Raw genomic sequence first — 17465 nt, forward strand, 5'->3', positions numbered from 1 at the left:
TGCATAAATTTACATATTTTCGTTGTTATGTGGTAAATGGTTTAAGTTTCACATAGTCAATGAGAATACATATAATGCTTCATTGAACTTAGGGGGGTGTGATGGGGCATTCCGGAGATGGAGTGAATAATGATTTCTATGGAGTGTTAAAATAGATTGTTGAAGTTGAATATTTTGGAATCCTGATGGCAAAAACATGTTTATTCAGGTGTTCATGGTATGATCCAAATCCAAGACTAGGTACACGAGTTCACAATAAATACAAGCTTGTTAAAATTAACAAAAAACGCAGACTTCAATATTAAGAACTTTTTATATTTGCGGTACAAACAACTCAAGTTGTTTATTTGACGTACTGTACCAATAAAAAAAACAACAGGAGATTGGATGTATGTAGTGCATTTGAAACAACGTGCTTTTACCCAGGAGAAAACTTCAGCAATAACGAGCGGAGACACAAACAGATGTACACTCCAAAATCAAGAAAGTGTAGACCATGCAAATGAAACACAATTTCTTCTATCAGGAACTTGTGGATGTTCGTGTACGAAAATGAAATTGGCATAGAGTTAATACGAATTGAAAATGAAGCATCAGAAAATGATACTGAAACATTTAAAAATAATACCAGGTGAAAATGAAGCATCTAAAAATGATACTTATTCGGATTGAATTATTGTTAATGTATTTTGATTGTAGATAGACATTTAATAAAATCTGACGAATATTTCATTAATTTGTATGTATATGTACATGTTTGTGTGTGTATATATATATTTGTCTCGAAATCAATGCACAGATATATGGTTGGCAATGCACAAGAGCACTTCGAGGACCCTGTAGAAAACGCATATCCTCACAATCTATGAGAGTTGATGTATGTTGTTAATGGAAAGTAAGTTAATTTTTTTATATTACTATTATTATTAATTTTTGAATTTAATTCATTAATGTTACAAATCAACTTAAAAACATTGGGGGGAAATAATGTTGCAGGTTGCAATCGAACAATCACAAGATTCTGCTTTTATTACTTTCCATATCAAATTGAACATTTGTGAGGAAGGTCATTGTTGGAAGTACGTTACTCCGGTGCAACGTCAATAGTACTGGGACCAGTTTGTGGTATGTGTATCATTTAATTGCGCACCAAAACAATATGTACATTGTAATGGTTACTTTTACGAGCTTTGATTTTGAAATACAGGCTACATACAAGTGGAGTAATTTATTTGACTCTAGTGTGAAGAAGGCATGGAGTTCCACTATAGCTACCCAGTATCGCAAGACAGTGCATGCATGGCGAGATTCAGATGAGAAACCGAAGTGCTTAACGGAGGATGTGTGGGCAACATGGAAGGAAGTTTGGACTAGTGGGAAATGGTTGGAACGATCTGGATTATACAAGGAAAATAGACAAAGTGAGCCTGCAGATTCGAGGACGAAAAAACGCACGGTAGCTTCACGTTTGTTTGTCGATCATGCACACTCGATGATATGGGTTTTTTTATATTTTTTATTCAAAGAAATGAATATACGATATTCTAATTCCTTGTTTTGGTCTTTCTATAGCGTGTGGAGCTAGGTAGGGAGCCTAACTCATATGAGTTGTTTTACAAGAAACAAACGAATAAAGCTGGCAAATTTGTTGATGAACGATCTAGATCTTTTAGCGTGAGTATTTTTTAAATCATGCGTAATTTTAAATTTTAAAATTTAGTTGAAATCATCGAAATTATTAATTTATCGATTTATGTGTGTTATATAACGCAGACTGCTTTCAAAGCCCAGCGTATGCCTTCCTTATCGAGGGGTCTGGCTCTAGGCCTCTAGTAGATATATTTATGCATGTATCAGGCATGTATGACGACGATGCAGATTTTTTTTGTATGATCAGGATAATGATGATGATGACGAGATACGAGTTCCATAGCTCTTACCACTATTTGATATTTTAGTTCTGTTATCTCGGGATTGTACGACACTCCTTATCATATGGTCAAACATCTTATTTGAAATCTAGTTTTGTTGCATGTATGTTTGGATGGATTTTGTATATGATGTTTTGTCGAACAAAATAGTTATTTGAATTATTATTTATTCGTTTCAAAAAATTCAGATTAAAATATAATGAAATTAAATTATTAAAATATAAAAACGTCTATATTTGTGATGGTTTATGAAACTTCTGTCGCTAAATGTAGCGACGAATTTGTTGAACCTATCGCTAAACTTAAGGACGGGTTAATAAAAACTATCCCTAACTTTAGCTACGGTTTAAACAAAATCGTTGCTACATTTAGCGACAGTTTTTATTAAACCATCATTAATTTTAGCGATCAAAATCGTCGCTAATTTTGACGATGATATTCGAAAAAAATTCCGCCACAATTAACAGCAGAATATAGATAACCGTCTTAAAATTAATGACGAATTTGAAAACCATCGCAGAATTTTGTGACTGTGGAAAAACTAACTATTTGATAAATAATAAAAATCAGTGACGGTTTTGCAATTGTTAAAAGCATCACAAATCGGCGCTTTGTGTGTGGTGCTTTAACATTCAAGTTAAACATATCAAATTTATTATTTAAGGCTATAAGTAGGTATCTTCCCCAATGTCAAGCAAGGTATCCCAATACTTTTGTACTACCAAGGTCACCAATATTGAGGATTGTTGATGTATTGGCCTTTGAATTTTATTTTAAAGAAATGAAAATCATAATTAGAACTATGAAATATGTGCGTTCCCCGAGGTCGGGTGAAAATGTCCCATACTTTTCAGTATGGGTCATATTTTTTATTCACTTTTGGTTACTTACTTCTCCTGTAAATACCAAGTTTGAATTTTATTTGAAGGTTGATGTCTCTTATATTTATTTCTTTGGCACATACCTAGACACTATATTTTACTTAAGTGTTGGAGGGGATATGTTGGAGTACACAATGACAAAGCTATGTATATTTTCACTTGGGCTTTAGCATGGGTGGCACAAAATATTTTTGAAATTTTTTATATATGAATTTTGAATAAATTTGGATTAATGTGTTATTAGCCCGGGTATCTCAATTCAAAAAATTAAAGCATTGGAGGGCTTAAAATCTTGTTCGGATACATTGATAATTCTGGTTCCGCCATTGGGAGTACACCTCTCACCCCCTTCTAACGATCATTTATTTGTTTATTGGCGAGTGGTCTCTATTGGTTGTGAGGTTCACCACTTAGTGAAATTGTCTCATTTTCTTTAGATCAAATGGAAAATCTATATTCATATTTCTTTCCTAAAGCATCGAGTAGGAGGTTATTAACAATGATATATTTGTATAATGATAGAAAGGTCATATCAAAACCTCTCACGACATCAAATACAGTGTGAATAAGCATTGATTAACGGGTTCATAAATTTGAAATTAATCCGAATTCGATCAGATTTAGTCCAGTTCAATATTAAATCGATATAACGGGTTCCGAATTGAATTGTATTCAACATCAATATTGAATCGGATTGGTTTCTTCAAAATGGATCTAGAAGTATTTTAATCCGATCCGTTTTGAATTCGGTATCGAAACTAGTCTAGGACCGATTTCATTCACCTATATATTAGGTATCTTGTACATTACATTTACAGAGTAAATATTTTATGCAATGGTTTCACGAATCTATATCTATGAGATGGCTCGACTCGGTCGTGTATTTGAAACATAATATTTTTAACATAAAAAATAATATCGTTGATTCAAATCAGGCTATATTTCACAATACCTTTGATATAAAAAAAAAATTATGTTCCCTTATATTTCGCAAAATCCGGAGTATCAACAAATCCTTGTATGTTCCTTGTCGAGATCTTCAATAGGTTGTTCCTACGTCACAAAACAAAGTTAGAGGAGCCGGAAGAGTTTTCGACGAAGGCACTCCGATGCTCAAGTCAGTGATTACTCAAGGACTAATAATCGAGAGTAGAGCGTTATAGTGCTAAAGAAAGTGTGTACCTTAATAATGAGGTGACTTGAGCTATTTATAGATATTCGGAGAGTTTCACGAGCTTGAGCCTCTTATGGACTTTTGTAGAATTCAGGGTCTGCTTGAATTAAATATAAATAATATTTAAATAAGTTTGGGCCTAAAAAATATTTGGAGTGGAACTTTATGATTGGGCCCAGACCCAGTGAAATTTTTAGACGTAACCCATCATAGGCCCTCCACTCTCGGGCATGTCGCGTGTGTTGAGAAGAACGAGAGTAGGAAAATTTGTTATAATATTTTCAGAAATGTAGTTGCCGATAATGAATAATGTTTGTCACTGCAAAAATTACGGGCAACGCCCCCGAAAGCTATTCGGATATGGAGATACTGTGATGGAGTAATTGTAGTAAGACTGTGATGCAATGAAATTGCAGATAGTAGGAATTAAAATCCTGGTAGAATAATAATTGTAGTGTAATTGGATGGGAATCAAAATCCTGCCAGAATAATAAATGTAGAAACCCAGTAGAACTCTTACGAAAATAACTATTATAAATTCAGCACCGTATTATTTCCATCACAACACTAACGTAGTATTATTTCTGAATTTTTTATTGCAGTATTCGTGTGTTGAAAAATTAATAGACCAAAGATAGTTGGAGTAATCCAATGACGGACTGAGAGGCGGCGGCGCGGCGGAGAGAGGGAAAGGCGGCAGCGGCGCGAGCAGGTGAAGATGCAGATCTGGGCAGGAGCGACGACCAAATTTGTGAAGAAGAAACAGCAGCGACGGCTTCCAGATCTGGAAAACAAGAAAAAACTGCGGCAGTCGGATCTTGGAGAAGAAGAAATAAGCAGCGGCGGTCGGATCTTGGAGAAGGAGACAACAGCGGTGGCCGGATCTTGGAGAAGAAGAGACTGCGGCGGCGGCTGCCGGATACTAGAAAAGAAAAAAGAGCTTCGGCGGCCGGAGGAGAAGGAAGAAAGCGGCAATGAGGCTGGAGAATAGGATTTTGGAGCTCCGGCAACGCAGCGGTGGCGGTGGTATGGCTGCGACGACAGGAGCGGTTGTTATGACACGGCGACGAAGCAGTGATGGCGCGACAATGAATTCTTTGGGCCGTAATAGGGATGGATAGATGCGTGTATATAAACACATATGCATATACACACATATTTCTTGTGGTTGTGTTTTTATAATAATTTTATTTGTGTTTGAATACATGAACTACTTTATCATAAAATCGTGAGAATTTTGATTCTCCCACTCTTATTTCTCTTGTCAAATATTAAAAATATTATGAGTTAGTTAATTGCAATGAGTGGTAGTGGTAAGTGAAATATGACATATATATATATTGTTAAAATATATATATTTGTGCAGGTGTCGGGCTCGGGGTAAGATATTGTCCTTGTTGAAGGCAAACCGGAGTAATGACTCATCTCATCGCACGGAGTATAGTGACAATAGTGAATTTGATGACTCTTTTTCTCCTTTGAGTGATTTAGACGCTCCTTTGCCGCGTGATGTGGAAAGTCTGACTCCCTTAAAAATTTTTAGTGAACCTGACTATTGTGAAAGGAGTAGATTCGGAGGTTTATCGGAGGAGGTTGACGAGTATGTATTGGGAAACTCGGAAATTTTAAACTCGTGCGAGAAAATTGAATTATTTTCAAGACATATTATGAAGATTCCTACAAAAGAAGATTCTTGTCATAACCCTCCCGCGGGTTATTTCACAGTTTACTTGGGGTATTTCAATTATGGGTTTTCGCTTTCTCTTAAAGCCATTTTGATAGAAATCGTTTATAGGCTTGGTGTGAGTTTTAGTCAATTGACCCCAGGGGCTATCCTTGTGTTTGCATGTTTTCTTCGTAGAATGAGCGGAATTCAATTGATTCCGATTGCGGAGCTATTTTTCTCGCTCTTCTTGGTGCGTCGTTCCATGCCAGACTCATATTTATTTCCAACCCCGTGTTGACTGTAAGTTTTTGTCTCGCTTTTCTTCTCCAAAGAGTGTGTGGAGATCGGAGTTTTTTTACGTTTGGGATTATGATGGGTGGTCCCACGACTTGGAGCTCGAGGCCTAGAAAAATCATACTTGATAAAACTCACCGTACTTTACAGCTTGACTGTCGATCCTTAGGTTTTTTGATGAAATAGTTGATCCTAAGAGTTTGATTTCTACTGGTAATTCTTTGTCCAAGTTCATTTTTGATAATTGTATTTTATGTCGTCTTGGGTTTATTTTGCTCGTTGTAATTTAAAATTTATTAAATTTATTTATTCATCAATCTCTCTTTTCTCATTTTTTTTGTAGGCGACAAAATAAACTTGGCGGAGGTTCGTGCTTGCATAGAGAAAAACGAGAAGACTTCAGCAAGGATGTCGATAAAAGAGTCCACAATGGATCGGGGTATCCATAGTTCCCAAGAGCTTCCAAGGAGGAGGAACTCTCCCGGGCTGTCCGATCGCGTCAATCGCTCTGGTCCACCATCTAAAAATATTAACGTTCATGACAGAAGAAATGGTGTTAGAAGAAATGATGTTACAATAAGAACTGACGTCGATGACCATATTAGGGAGTGCGATAATGGGAGAAGGAATCCAAAAAGAAAACGTGATGATGAACGAGCAGTCCCTCTCGATACTCTTGAAGGTCTCCACTTGTTCGTAGAGAGCGTGAATCATAAGAATAATGCTGGATCTTTTTGTCACTTGAAGGATCCTGAGATTTTTTGGAGAACTGGAGCTAACCTCATTGAAGATCATGATAAGTTGCATTTACTGCCTCAGCCTACAGAAGTGTTAACTCGATCTCTTGCTTCGACCGCCTTCCAGGTATATTATTATTTGCTTGTTACTTATTATGATTTTTACGTAGTAAATAATATTCTCTACATGTGGATGGTTGCAAATTTTATCGCTTGCCCATATTTTCAATTTCGAAAAGAGAGATCTCCAAATTCCAATAAGAGATTGGATGAAAAAGTGGCGTCGTTAAGTAGAGAGTGCAAAAGACTTGGCAAGGAAGGTGCTAAGGCTCGAGATTATTTTCTCAAGTCACAAAAGGATCTTGAAGAGAAATCCAAAAAGTATGATGTAATGTGCAAGGAGGTGGAGCAACTTAGGGGGAAATATTCCCATGAATTTGAGACCGGTGAGACTTTTCTCAATTCGTCAGTAGACAAGAATCTCTTGCGAAGTAACGGAGAAAAGGCAATTGAAGGCTACCGAGAATCCTCAGCTTTTAGAGATGAAGTGATTCAGTGGGCGATTGTTATTCATGACAAAGTTGTGGTAGATTGTCGCAAAGAACTACGGAAAACTAAACTAGTTTCGGAGTAAATTATTATGATAATTCACCCTAAAATTCCGGAGCCTAGTACTGCAGGATTTGAGGATGACTCGGGCCTTCCCTTAGGAGAATTATTGGGAGATCTGGGTGACGAGGAGATGATTGAAGCTTTGTGCTCGAATTTGTAGTTTGAGTAATCAGTAACAACGAAGGGTGCGTGTCGTAGCTGAGTGGAGACTACTCTTTATAGTCGTGGAACAGTTTAGTTTTTACTATTTCTTGCCACTTTTTGGCAAGTTTTTTATTTGTAATAATGATGTTGGAGTCTTCGACTTTGTCTGCTCTTTTTTCATGCGTAAGCAGTTGGTGGTGGTACAAAGGAAGAACATTTATTCCTTTTTTTGTATATTCCATTTTGTCGATTATCATATCTCTTTGCATTTTGGTGTCGCTATTGTATATTTGTTTGATGAATAAAATATTATCGCTTTAATATTGGAGTACTTGGGAAGGGATCAATATCCCAAGATAAAAAAAATAAAAAAAAAAGGTACCGAAAGATAGATTTGGACGAGAGTATCTCAAATTTGAAAACGGATTTAAAAATGGTTGCCCGATGACGGAGATACAGGAGCGAAGGCGACGAAGGGAATAAGGGTAGGCGGTGATGAGGAGAGAGGGGAGAGAAGAGTGGAGAAGGAAAGAAGAAAGTGACGGGGTGTATATATTTAAATTGCTACGGTTCGTAAAAATCGTAGCATGTTAAAGCTACGGTTTATACATAAACCTTTGTGAATTGCAACGGTTTATCAAAAACCGTTGCAACGTAATTGTGCAAATTGTGCTATGGTTTGTAAAAACCATAAAAAAAAATTTGCAATTGTAAAGTCCAAAATTCACTAAACTCATTCACAGTGAATTAAAATGATTTTAGCGATTTTATGATTTCAAATTGTTTAAGTTATGATTATATGATAAGATTTCATGATATGTTTATTTTATTTTTAACGTTTTCGATTAAGCTAGCGATTTCAGGTCAAGTTTGATTCTGGACTCACGGAACGAGGCTAACCTACGAACGAGGTGATGGATTATATTTTTATGAGTCTTTCGAGTATAATATTGATATGTTTTTAGTGTACGAGTTAAATTATAGTATTTTTATCAATCGAGTCTGGGACGTGTGATTGATTGTGTTTTAAATAGTCGACACAAGATACATATTAAGTATTGATAGCTACATATATCCTCCCCATGTCCCCTATTAATTTTTCATGTCTCCTTTGTATCTTCCCCATTCCCCTTCATGATTGAATCCACTCCATTTCTGAAATCTCTTCCTCCCTTAGCTCCCCACGGTTATAGAAAGCTTTGTTCAAGTTCAAGCTCCGATCTCACTCATTAGGTGGTTAACTCGTTGCCAAGGATCCGGATCATCTCCTCCTCCAACAATCAAGGCAAGTTTTTAAAGAATTTTTAAACCACCATTCAAGGTATATCTATTTTGATAAGAAATGATGTGTGTTGATGAGTTTTATGCATGATTTTAAAGGTTTGAGAAGCATGAAATCATGATGTTTATGAAATCGTGATATGTAAGTCATTCTTGAGAAATTCTTATAAATGATGTGTGTTAATGGTATATTATGGTTTAGAGTTGGGAGTGGACTGATTTTGAAGGTGTGTGTTGAATTTTGAAGTGTTGAGTTAGTTTGAGTAAAACTTTGAAATGTTACATGTGCTGGGTTGTTTTTTATTAACGACACTCGGTGAAATTTTGTTGATTAAGGCTGGTATACTAATTCAAATGATATGAGGTAAATTTTATTTTAAATCTAGTTCATTTATCTTCAACTTTGATGTTTTAAGTTTTGTCCAAATCCGTTTGGAAGGTTGGCCAAAATTGCCCCGAAGTGTGTCCGTTGTTTTGAATTTCCTGCACTGACCCATCTCGGGAGAATTCGTATAACGGTATACTGAAAAGTCCAATGAAGGTGACATTTACGGCATTAGAAAGCCAAGATCAAGAGCTACAACTTTGATGTTTACCACTTTTTCAAATTCCGAATTCAAAATAGTGTTTTAGCGCATGCAAACAGACACCTCCGTGCAGAGAAGCACAGAGCCACCCGAGAGCCTTGCGCTCGAGCAGCAAGTTTGTGCGCCCTATATGAGGATGGCTCTGTCCCAAAACCCTTTCTTGCATGTTTTTAAGTTCTAAATGCATTTTTATGATGCACTAAGGTGTTTTAAGTATATTTAAGAGTTCCTATGCAAAAAGTTTCAAGTTTTAACGCCAAGAATGAAAAGAACGTCGTGAATCGATTTCCTTATGTGATACATTCTACATTGTATATATCATTAAATCTATGTTTTATATGAAATAAATACAGTTTTATGGCATGCCATGTTATGAAATGATGAAAGGATTATGGTGAATGTAATGACATAAAGAAAGTTGAAAGTTATGATGATGTGAATGATATGTTAATGCATGAAAAGTTAAATGGATGTCTTATATGTCTTTGTGGTGGCAAATACGATATTGGTGCTTCGGAGCCCTCAAAGCTCATGAGACGGATATGTACACAGGATTGGTGCTCCGGGATGAGCTCCGGAGAGGGCCTATCCAAAGAATAAAAGTTACTTGTTGATCAACATGAATGATGAGAAGGCCCATTAGACGGTTGCCACAAATTTCACATAATACGTCAATTAAAACTAAGTTTATGTTCACATTCATGTTTAAGTTCACGTCATGTTTTTATTGCATATTCTTGCCGAGTTTTTAGACTCACTATACTTGAATGGTGCAAATAATGATGATGATATTTTTACGCATATGTCGATGAGTTCAATGAGGGGCATGAAGAAGAGCCAAGAGTCGGGCCGACGAGAGATGCACGAGTATGTTTGTGTTGAGTTTAATGGAACTAAATGCTGTTATGTTTGATTGAAGAAAACAAGTTTACGTTTTGAATTGTCGTGAGTTGTTTTGTAAACTATTTGAAATGTTTAAAATGAGATTTGATGTATGCATACATCCTTCAAAGTTTTAAGCTAAGTTTTTTTTTTTTTTTTTGCGCTTCCATTTATTTAAAGTCATGTTAGTCGGATAATGTCTTCATCGGTTGAGGGCGTTGCAGCAATAGTTTTCAAAACCGTAGCAAATGATTGCGACGGCTTTGAAAAAACCGTCGCATTTGCAACGGTTTGTAATAAACCTTAGACATTTGCTACGATTTTACAAAAACCATTGCAAAAGCTACGGTTTTCTAAAAACCGTTACCAAATGTTGCAAAGGTTTTGATAAAATCATATGTTGCTACAGTACTATAAAAATCGTAGCAAAATGCAAGTTATTTTTGTATTGCAACCGTTGGATCAAGATTAATTGCCAAAACTGATCTGGACCGTCCAATTAATCTAATTGAGGTCAACCAAAGTCTTCACAGTAAATAATGTGAATGTTTATTCTCCCAGTTTTTGGTGTCGTTTCTTTTTTTTTTTTGGTAAGTTGTTAGCTTGAAAGATTATAACCAACAATCAAATAAAAAATCGTTATATTTTGATTTGAAGAAATTAATGTTTTTTTACTGTAAAAGCACCTAACACGCCCGCATCTTTAAAAATTGTGCAAAGACAAATCAAATAAAAATCTGTTCATGTGGAATTAACCACCCACCTGAATCTTAGCACAGCTCCACAATCTTGGATCGTTTTCTTGATCTCCGGCTTTTTGATGATTTCCTCAAAAAATCTCTCCCATTAGATCTTAAAGAACTATTATTATTTTCATCAGCACCCACATCATTCTCATCTTCGTTTTCTTCATCAGATTCTGAACTGCTACTTGCGTCCACAGAAATTACTGGTTGATAACCAGCCATGGCAGCTTCTGCTGCAGCAACAGCCTTTGGGGTATGAAGATCCGCAATGCCTAGCATTAAATCCTACAAAAACATGCATATGTAAATCATCTATACGGATCACCGAAGACTGAAGAAATGACAAAATGGGAATGTTGCAACGTCTACCATTTCAATGATGTGTGACTCTTTGCCACTAAGTACTTCGATATCATAATTATCAGGATTTCCCTGCAAAACAAAGATACTAGGTATTCCACCAGTGGCAAAAAAAACAAAGGAACATGTGATTTGATAAGAGTGCAATTTTATACCTTTGCATCTTGCAACAGGGTTTTGTTTGATTCAGACATCGCGTCCAGAAAGTCCTTCGCTTTGCCTAGAACTGCAAAGTGCCAACAAAAAGTGTTGTGACATGACAAACATGCTGAATGTTTTAACCAAAGGCTACTACTAAACATTAAAGTCCATGGTTGCCGCTATGCACTAAAATCCAGTTTTAAATGACAAAACAGAAGAAAAATGCAAGAAGAAGAGATTGCTCATGTAAATTTACCAAACCACACCAATCGTTCTTTTTCTTGAGTATGGAGTTACCCAATTCTACTGATGTAATGAGCCCTCTTACTAATCAGGCATAGACGCAATTACATTGGAAGAATAAACCTCCAAAACCTCTTCCAAGGAACCTAAATTTTTTTCACATTTTCAAGATCTTGTCTCGGGAAAAGAAGTCCTATTGGCTCTTGGAAAGATGGCTTAGTTCTATCCGCATTAATATAGGAGCAGTAAGCACTAAAGCGCAAGAAATTAAGCACAAGGCACGAGCCAACACACACACATTATTTCAGGTAGACACACTAAGAGATAATACACCATGATCTATGTAGTTCAAAAAAATTAATTATATATCGTCCAAAATTTATCAAACTGGCTATTAAACAACAAAAGCTTATTAGTGGTAAAGCAAAACTAATTGATTTTTATTTCACGTTTCACAGTAAGGGAACCCATGCCAATTGATTTTCTACCTCTAAATTTAAGGCACGCTTAAAGGTTGTCCTGAGCTTTTAAAGTGCTGCAATACCCGTGCTTGACAAACAGGGTGAAACGCTTCACCAATGAATCAAATCGTGGCCTGCATCTAGGTGAAGTTTGAGCCTCTATGCTTTGTGAACTTTTGATATATATGGTTATATCAACCACTACATGCAAACAACAACCTCTCACATTCAGGTAGTGCTTGAGATTGCTTCTTGGAAGCACTTTTGAGCTTTTCTTGCACAAATTTGAAAATTATTTGGTGAAGGAAAAACCCAAAAGCGCTTCCTAAAAGCAATTTCAAATACTAACTCAATATTTTAAGAATATTGTCGTTTAATACTAATGAATCATCCAATCTAGACATTAGTAATATTAAAAATTTTCAAGAATTTAGAATAACATCGGTACAAGAAAGCAATACAGAGTAGAGATACCCACATTTCCAAGTCATAATGTTTTAGCTATAAACAACAAACACAACTACTAAAGAACCTACAGTGACATGAGTACATCAATACAAGAAAATTAAACAGTAGATAAATTACAAAAACCATCTAGAGCAACTATTTCACTCTTCGCATTTGTGATCATAATGCATTAGAACCCAATATAAGTAAACGCAAATCGATGCTAAGTACATCAAATCAACTAAAAACTAATAACCAAAACTATGCCTAAATGGATCAACCTTCGTCAAGACTTAAAGATGTATAATAAGAAATTTTGCACTAATACGTACACCAGATCAAATTTCACAGCAATATCCCAGTGTTTTCGTAGCTGAAACAATCATTCACCCCAATAAAATTTGAAGCAAAACAACCCAAAAACCATTCATGAAATCTCGGTTCACTAAATTATTTCAAACAATGAAAGTCAGATTATTAGCACTTAAGCGTTCATTTGGCGTTCAAATTATAAGCAGCAACGAGGACACATCAAAAAACCAACGCACCAATTCCAAAGATAAAATCCACCAAAAACCCTGAATAACTCCAAATATACAAAACATAGTTCAGATATTAATTCTTTTTGGACTATATACACAAAACCCAGGCTATTCCGCGCTTATAACTCTGAAAATCTCAACTTTAAGCTTCCACTACATAAAGAGAAGCACAAAAAATTTAAAAACAAGATTACTACTACCTTGGCTCTCAGGAACAGGAAAAATAGAGGGCTTTCCACCAAATGAATCAGAATTTATAGTATCAAACGCTTTCCCAGTAAAGAAAAGTTTCGATCCTGCAAAGGAAAAAAAATTAAATCGCCAAACTGAACTTAGGAAAAAGAAAAGGAAGAGAAACATAGAAGAATGATGAAGGCAACCTAAAGAGGAAGCCGGTGAACTTGTGGAGTTACCCTCTAACTCCATGAGAACTTTACTGTTGGAACCCATGGGTCGAGCTTTGGGTGTTAATGGTGGAACGGTGAAGGGAATGTGTAGTGAACCGCACCGTGATCACCTACTAACCAGAAACTTAAGCATGCAAATTAAAGAATAATCAATCATAATCAGAGTAACTGCAGAAATAACTAATACTTAGTGGCTAACCTTGCAATTCTGCCTTAATTGCCACCTATCCTCCAAATCCCTTGGAGAAATTAACCTGTAATTGACCCGTCGAATGGGGGTGTCCAAAACCAAACAGTACGAGGACGTGAGCATAAAACGAACAGCACGAGAATATGAGTATACATTATTATATGTGCATGAAGGCAAGTGATCTGGTTACCAAGACACGAGGGTCAAGAATCAAACTCATATACCGGGCCCAGTGAAAGGCCCGTGTCCTGAATTAATATTTAATGATCAAACAATCAAGATTAATTAACGTATACAGCGAAAGGAGTTAAAAATTTGTTTTTTGGGCCTACAGAAAATTTGGCATGACCTATTCGTAAATAGGACATCCCAAAAACCTGTACAACACAATCAATATTATATACCCGAAAATAGAGTCACATCACCAAGTTATAAACCTATAGCCGCACTTGCCAAGACTAAACACATGCAGAGCCGGCAAAGCTCGATCATACCAACATAATTTCAAAACAAAGACAAAAATATCAATACAGATACACGTAGCGTCTCCCCGGCAATTAGAAACTCGATAATCTCATATATACATATATCTGGGAACTCGACTCCACACGACTCACTGGGTACCACTAGATGACGCTCCACCAGATGCGTCAAATCCCCTTGGATAACCTGCTATGGAATCACAAACAACCACAGCATAAAAAGGAAACAGGGGTCGGACCCCAGTACGATGAACTAGAAAAATTACGACAAATATTGCTGACATGGAATAAAATCAAGTAAGATGCAATGAAATCGGGCGACCGACAGAAAAGTTGCGGCGATTTGAAGAGATGAGAAAATTTGGAAAAGAAACAGAATAGAAAGTAAGTAATTCAGTATTATCAGTGTAAGTTGAAAACCGAAAACAGAATCTGGACGTTGAAAAAAAGCCTAGATTGTAGATTCGATTAAAAAGTGGAAAGGAAAAAGGTAGCCAATATTGCGCAAATGTAAGAAGCCAAAAAAATGAATGGGAAACATATACTCGTTGTCTTAAACTTTTTTAAAGAAGCTTAGAATTTTTTTCAGTTGATGATATTGTAAATTCATCCTGACATAACGCTAATTATAATGATTTTCTGATATACTAATATGCATGATTCAAAGCAGTAGGGAAAAAGATTTACTGTTCCACTTTACACTGAAGCACTTGGGAACAACGAAACACAAATGTAAAATAGCGTATGGAAAAAAACAAAAATAAAAAAGGCTACGAGAGCAAACCTTTTATAAATTTTCCAGTCGAGATCAGTGCGCGCAAGAGTCCAAAGGATGGGAAGACAAAGGACAGTGAGTGATTTATTCGTAGTAAACACCTGGGGAAGGAAGGTCTCATTCTCCCATTTGCTAAAAAGGCAGCATAACTAACTAAAAATGTTGTCCTCCTAAAATCATTATTTCTGTGTTTGAAATTTAGAAGCTTTCTATGATTGTAAAATTCATAGCTTTCATACTTCATGTAAAAGCATAACACTTTCATAACAAAATAGCCCTAATAAATTCAAAACCCTCAGCATATGCTAATTGTGATCCAGAGCTGCATTCTTATGTTGTTAAACGATCTTGCATCGTAATCAAAGTCAGCAGCAAGTGAAGAACTTAAAACTGAAAACAAACCATTATTAAGTTCAACATAACCTTAAAAGTACAAACGATTCCCTGACATATTTACTAAACAATAGCTGTACACAATCAGCTTGACTCTTCATACAATAACATAATAGTTTTGAAATTTCAACTTAAACCACACAAAAAAAATCATTTTTGACCAGTTCAAAAAACACAAATTTAAACAAAAACTGTAAGAAAATAATATTTAGTTCATGTGACGATATATAGATAAGAAAAGAAAAAGGTGGGGCATAAAAAATTGAAAATAATGTGCAGTTTAAAATTGCATCATTGCATGTCATGCAAGCAATAATAGGAGCAGGAAAAAAAAAAGAACCCACATCATGTGGCAGTAGACAAAACAAAGCACAAATCAGGTTTTACAAAAACCCAAACACAGCCTAAGTTGAAACAACAACGAACAACGATAGATCTGTAACAGTAGGCAGCAAACAATTTGTAAATTTCACATTTAATAGCAGTGTAACGCAACAAAAACATTTCGGAAGCAAAAGAAAAATACCTACACGACGAGAAGAGAAAAAAGGAAAACCCACTGAAATCGGAGAAACCAGTCAGAAGGATCGGAAAATAGAGAGGAAAACGAGAAAACCAGGACACCGAAAAAGGAAGAGGAAAAACCCACTGAGATCACAAAAACCAAGCAGTAGGATGATGGTGATAGCCAAACCCTTGGCCCACTCTTCGTTGGAGAAGTTTTTGGTGTTAGGATCTCAAAATTCAAGTCTAGACCAGACCACAAGAAGTTTGTATTCATCATTCTAACATAAACATCACAGGATGTAAAGCAAACTCAGATCAAGAAACAAAAATACAGATCTATAAACAACAGTGAGGTTTTGTTTTTTGAACAGACAAAGGTTTAAAAAAAGAAAACATATCCACGTACATGTAGACCCAAGAAACAAAGAAAAAAATACGAAACATAATATACCGTAATCGTATATCTGAGATTCACGGTTATAAAAACACCACAAAGGCAGAAGCCTCGTCCGTTGGTCAGTTTTCTGGCGTGGTCGATATCAAGCTCCGCAAGAAGAGGTGAACCGGTCTTATCCGTATAAAGGTCAACCCTACCTATATTTATTATTAAATAATACTTTTAAGATAAATTATAATACTGATAACTCATATAAGAGATCTCCGTTTCATATGAAACTTGAAACCGTATCATGGCAGTTTTTGCCCCGCAAGAAAAGACACAAGAAATTTCCCAAGCACGTGATTTTCCGAAACCCAAACAACAAATAGTAGATCCAAGTGCAGTGAACACACACAGAAATTTTGAAAACAGAAGCAGAAGAGCAAAATACAGAAAAACAAAGAAAACTAACCGATTTGGAAAACAAAAACTGAGATCCGCAGGTTAAAGAAGCATAAAAAAATCATGATGCTAACCTAATGCGACTCAGCTAGAAAAGCAAAATAATGTTGCAATATATTTACATAAATAAATTAACAAAACATGGGTTTTACCTCAAACGCAGGTTTTTATTGCTCGATGTGAAAGAACAACCGGAAAGCAACGCCGTGTTCGGTGAAAGCCTTCCTGCTGTGGCTTGCAGCGAAGGTTGCTTTAGCTCTAATTGGGTAAAAAAGAACATTTTAATTTCTGATCTTTTGTATTGGCCCAATGTAAGTAATCTGGCCCGACCCAAATGTTTTGCTTTTAATGAGTTTTTGATACTATGCACTATAATCTCAATTATTTAATATTCGATATATTAAACTATTTTAAAATATTTTTTTAAAAAAACCATTTTAAAATAATATTTTTTTCGAACTCGACTTAGGCCAATCTAGTAAATTAATAATTTCGAGAAATTAATAAAATAATAATTCTTCAGAAAATATCTGGTGAGAGTACTAATGGTTCAAATGATGTGAATATTATTTATGCCGTCGTCTAATGACTTTATGTAATAGTGACAAAGTAAGTTGTTCTTGTTATTGTTGTACAGAAAATAGGCATACTATCACCGACTAAATATAAGTATTGGCCATCAAATGTAGTTCAGAGATATGTACATCGATTTTTTTCTGTTTAGAATTGTCATATAAGATT

General features: G+C 35.7%; 1 protein-coding gene across 19 annotated transcripts; it reads right to left on the bottom strand.

The window, feature by feature from the left end:
• Positions 1-10824: 10824 nt before the first annotated feature.
• LOC140891131 (uncharacterized) lies at positions 10825-16981 on the bottom strand. Of its 19 annotated transcripts, none has more exons than XM_073299579.1 (10): positions 16877-16981; positions 16335-16477; positions 14993-15084; positions 14351-14395; positions 13736-13790; positions 13510-13646; positions 13330-13425; positions 11451-11521; positions 11305-11367; positions 10825-11220 (listed from the first exon to the last, which is right to left on the bottom strand). In XM_073299579.1, the coding sequence occupies exons 6-10, from the start codon at positions 13577-13579 to the stop codon at positions 10960-10962; spliced, it is 561 nt and encodes a 186-aa protein (XP_073155680.1). In that variant the 5' UTR covers positions 13580-13646; positions 13736-13790; positions 14351-14395; positions 14993-15084; positions 16335-16477; positions 16877-16981; the 3' UTR covers positions 10825-10959. The 19 variants fall into 19 exon arrangements, with proteins under 19 accessions (XP_073155680.1, XP_073155650.1, XP_073155664.1 ...); XM_073299549.1 differs by having other exon boundaries at positions 13510-13649; XM_073299563.1 differs by having other exon boundaries at positions 14344-14395.
• Positions 16982-17465: the final 484 nt, after the last annotated feature.

This window comes from Henckelia pumila, chromosome 1 (genome assembly GCF_033568475.1).
Source record: "Henckelia pumila isolate YLH828 chromosome 1, ASM3356847v2, whole genome shotgun sequence".
NCBI lineage: Eukaryota > Viridiplantae > Streptophyta > Magnoliopsida > Lamiales > Gesneriaceae > Henckelia > Henckelia pumila.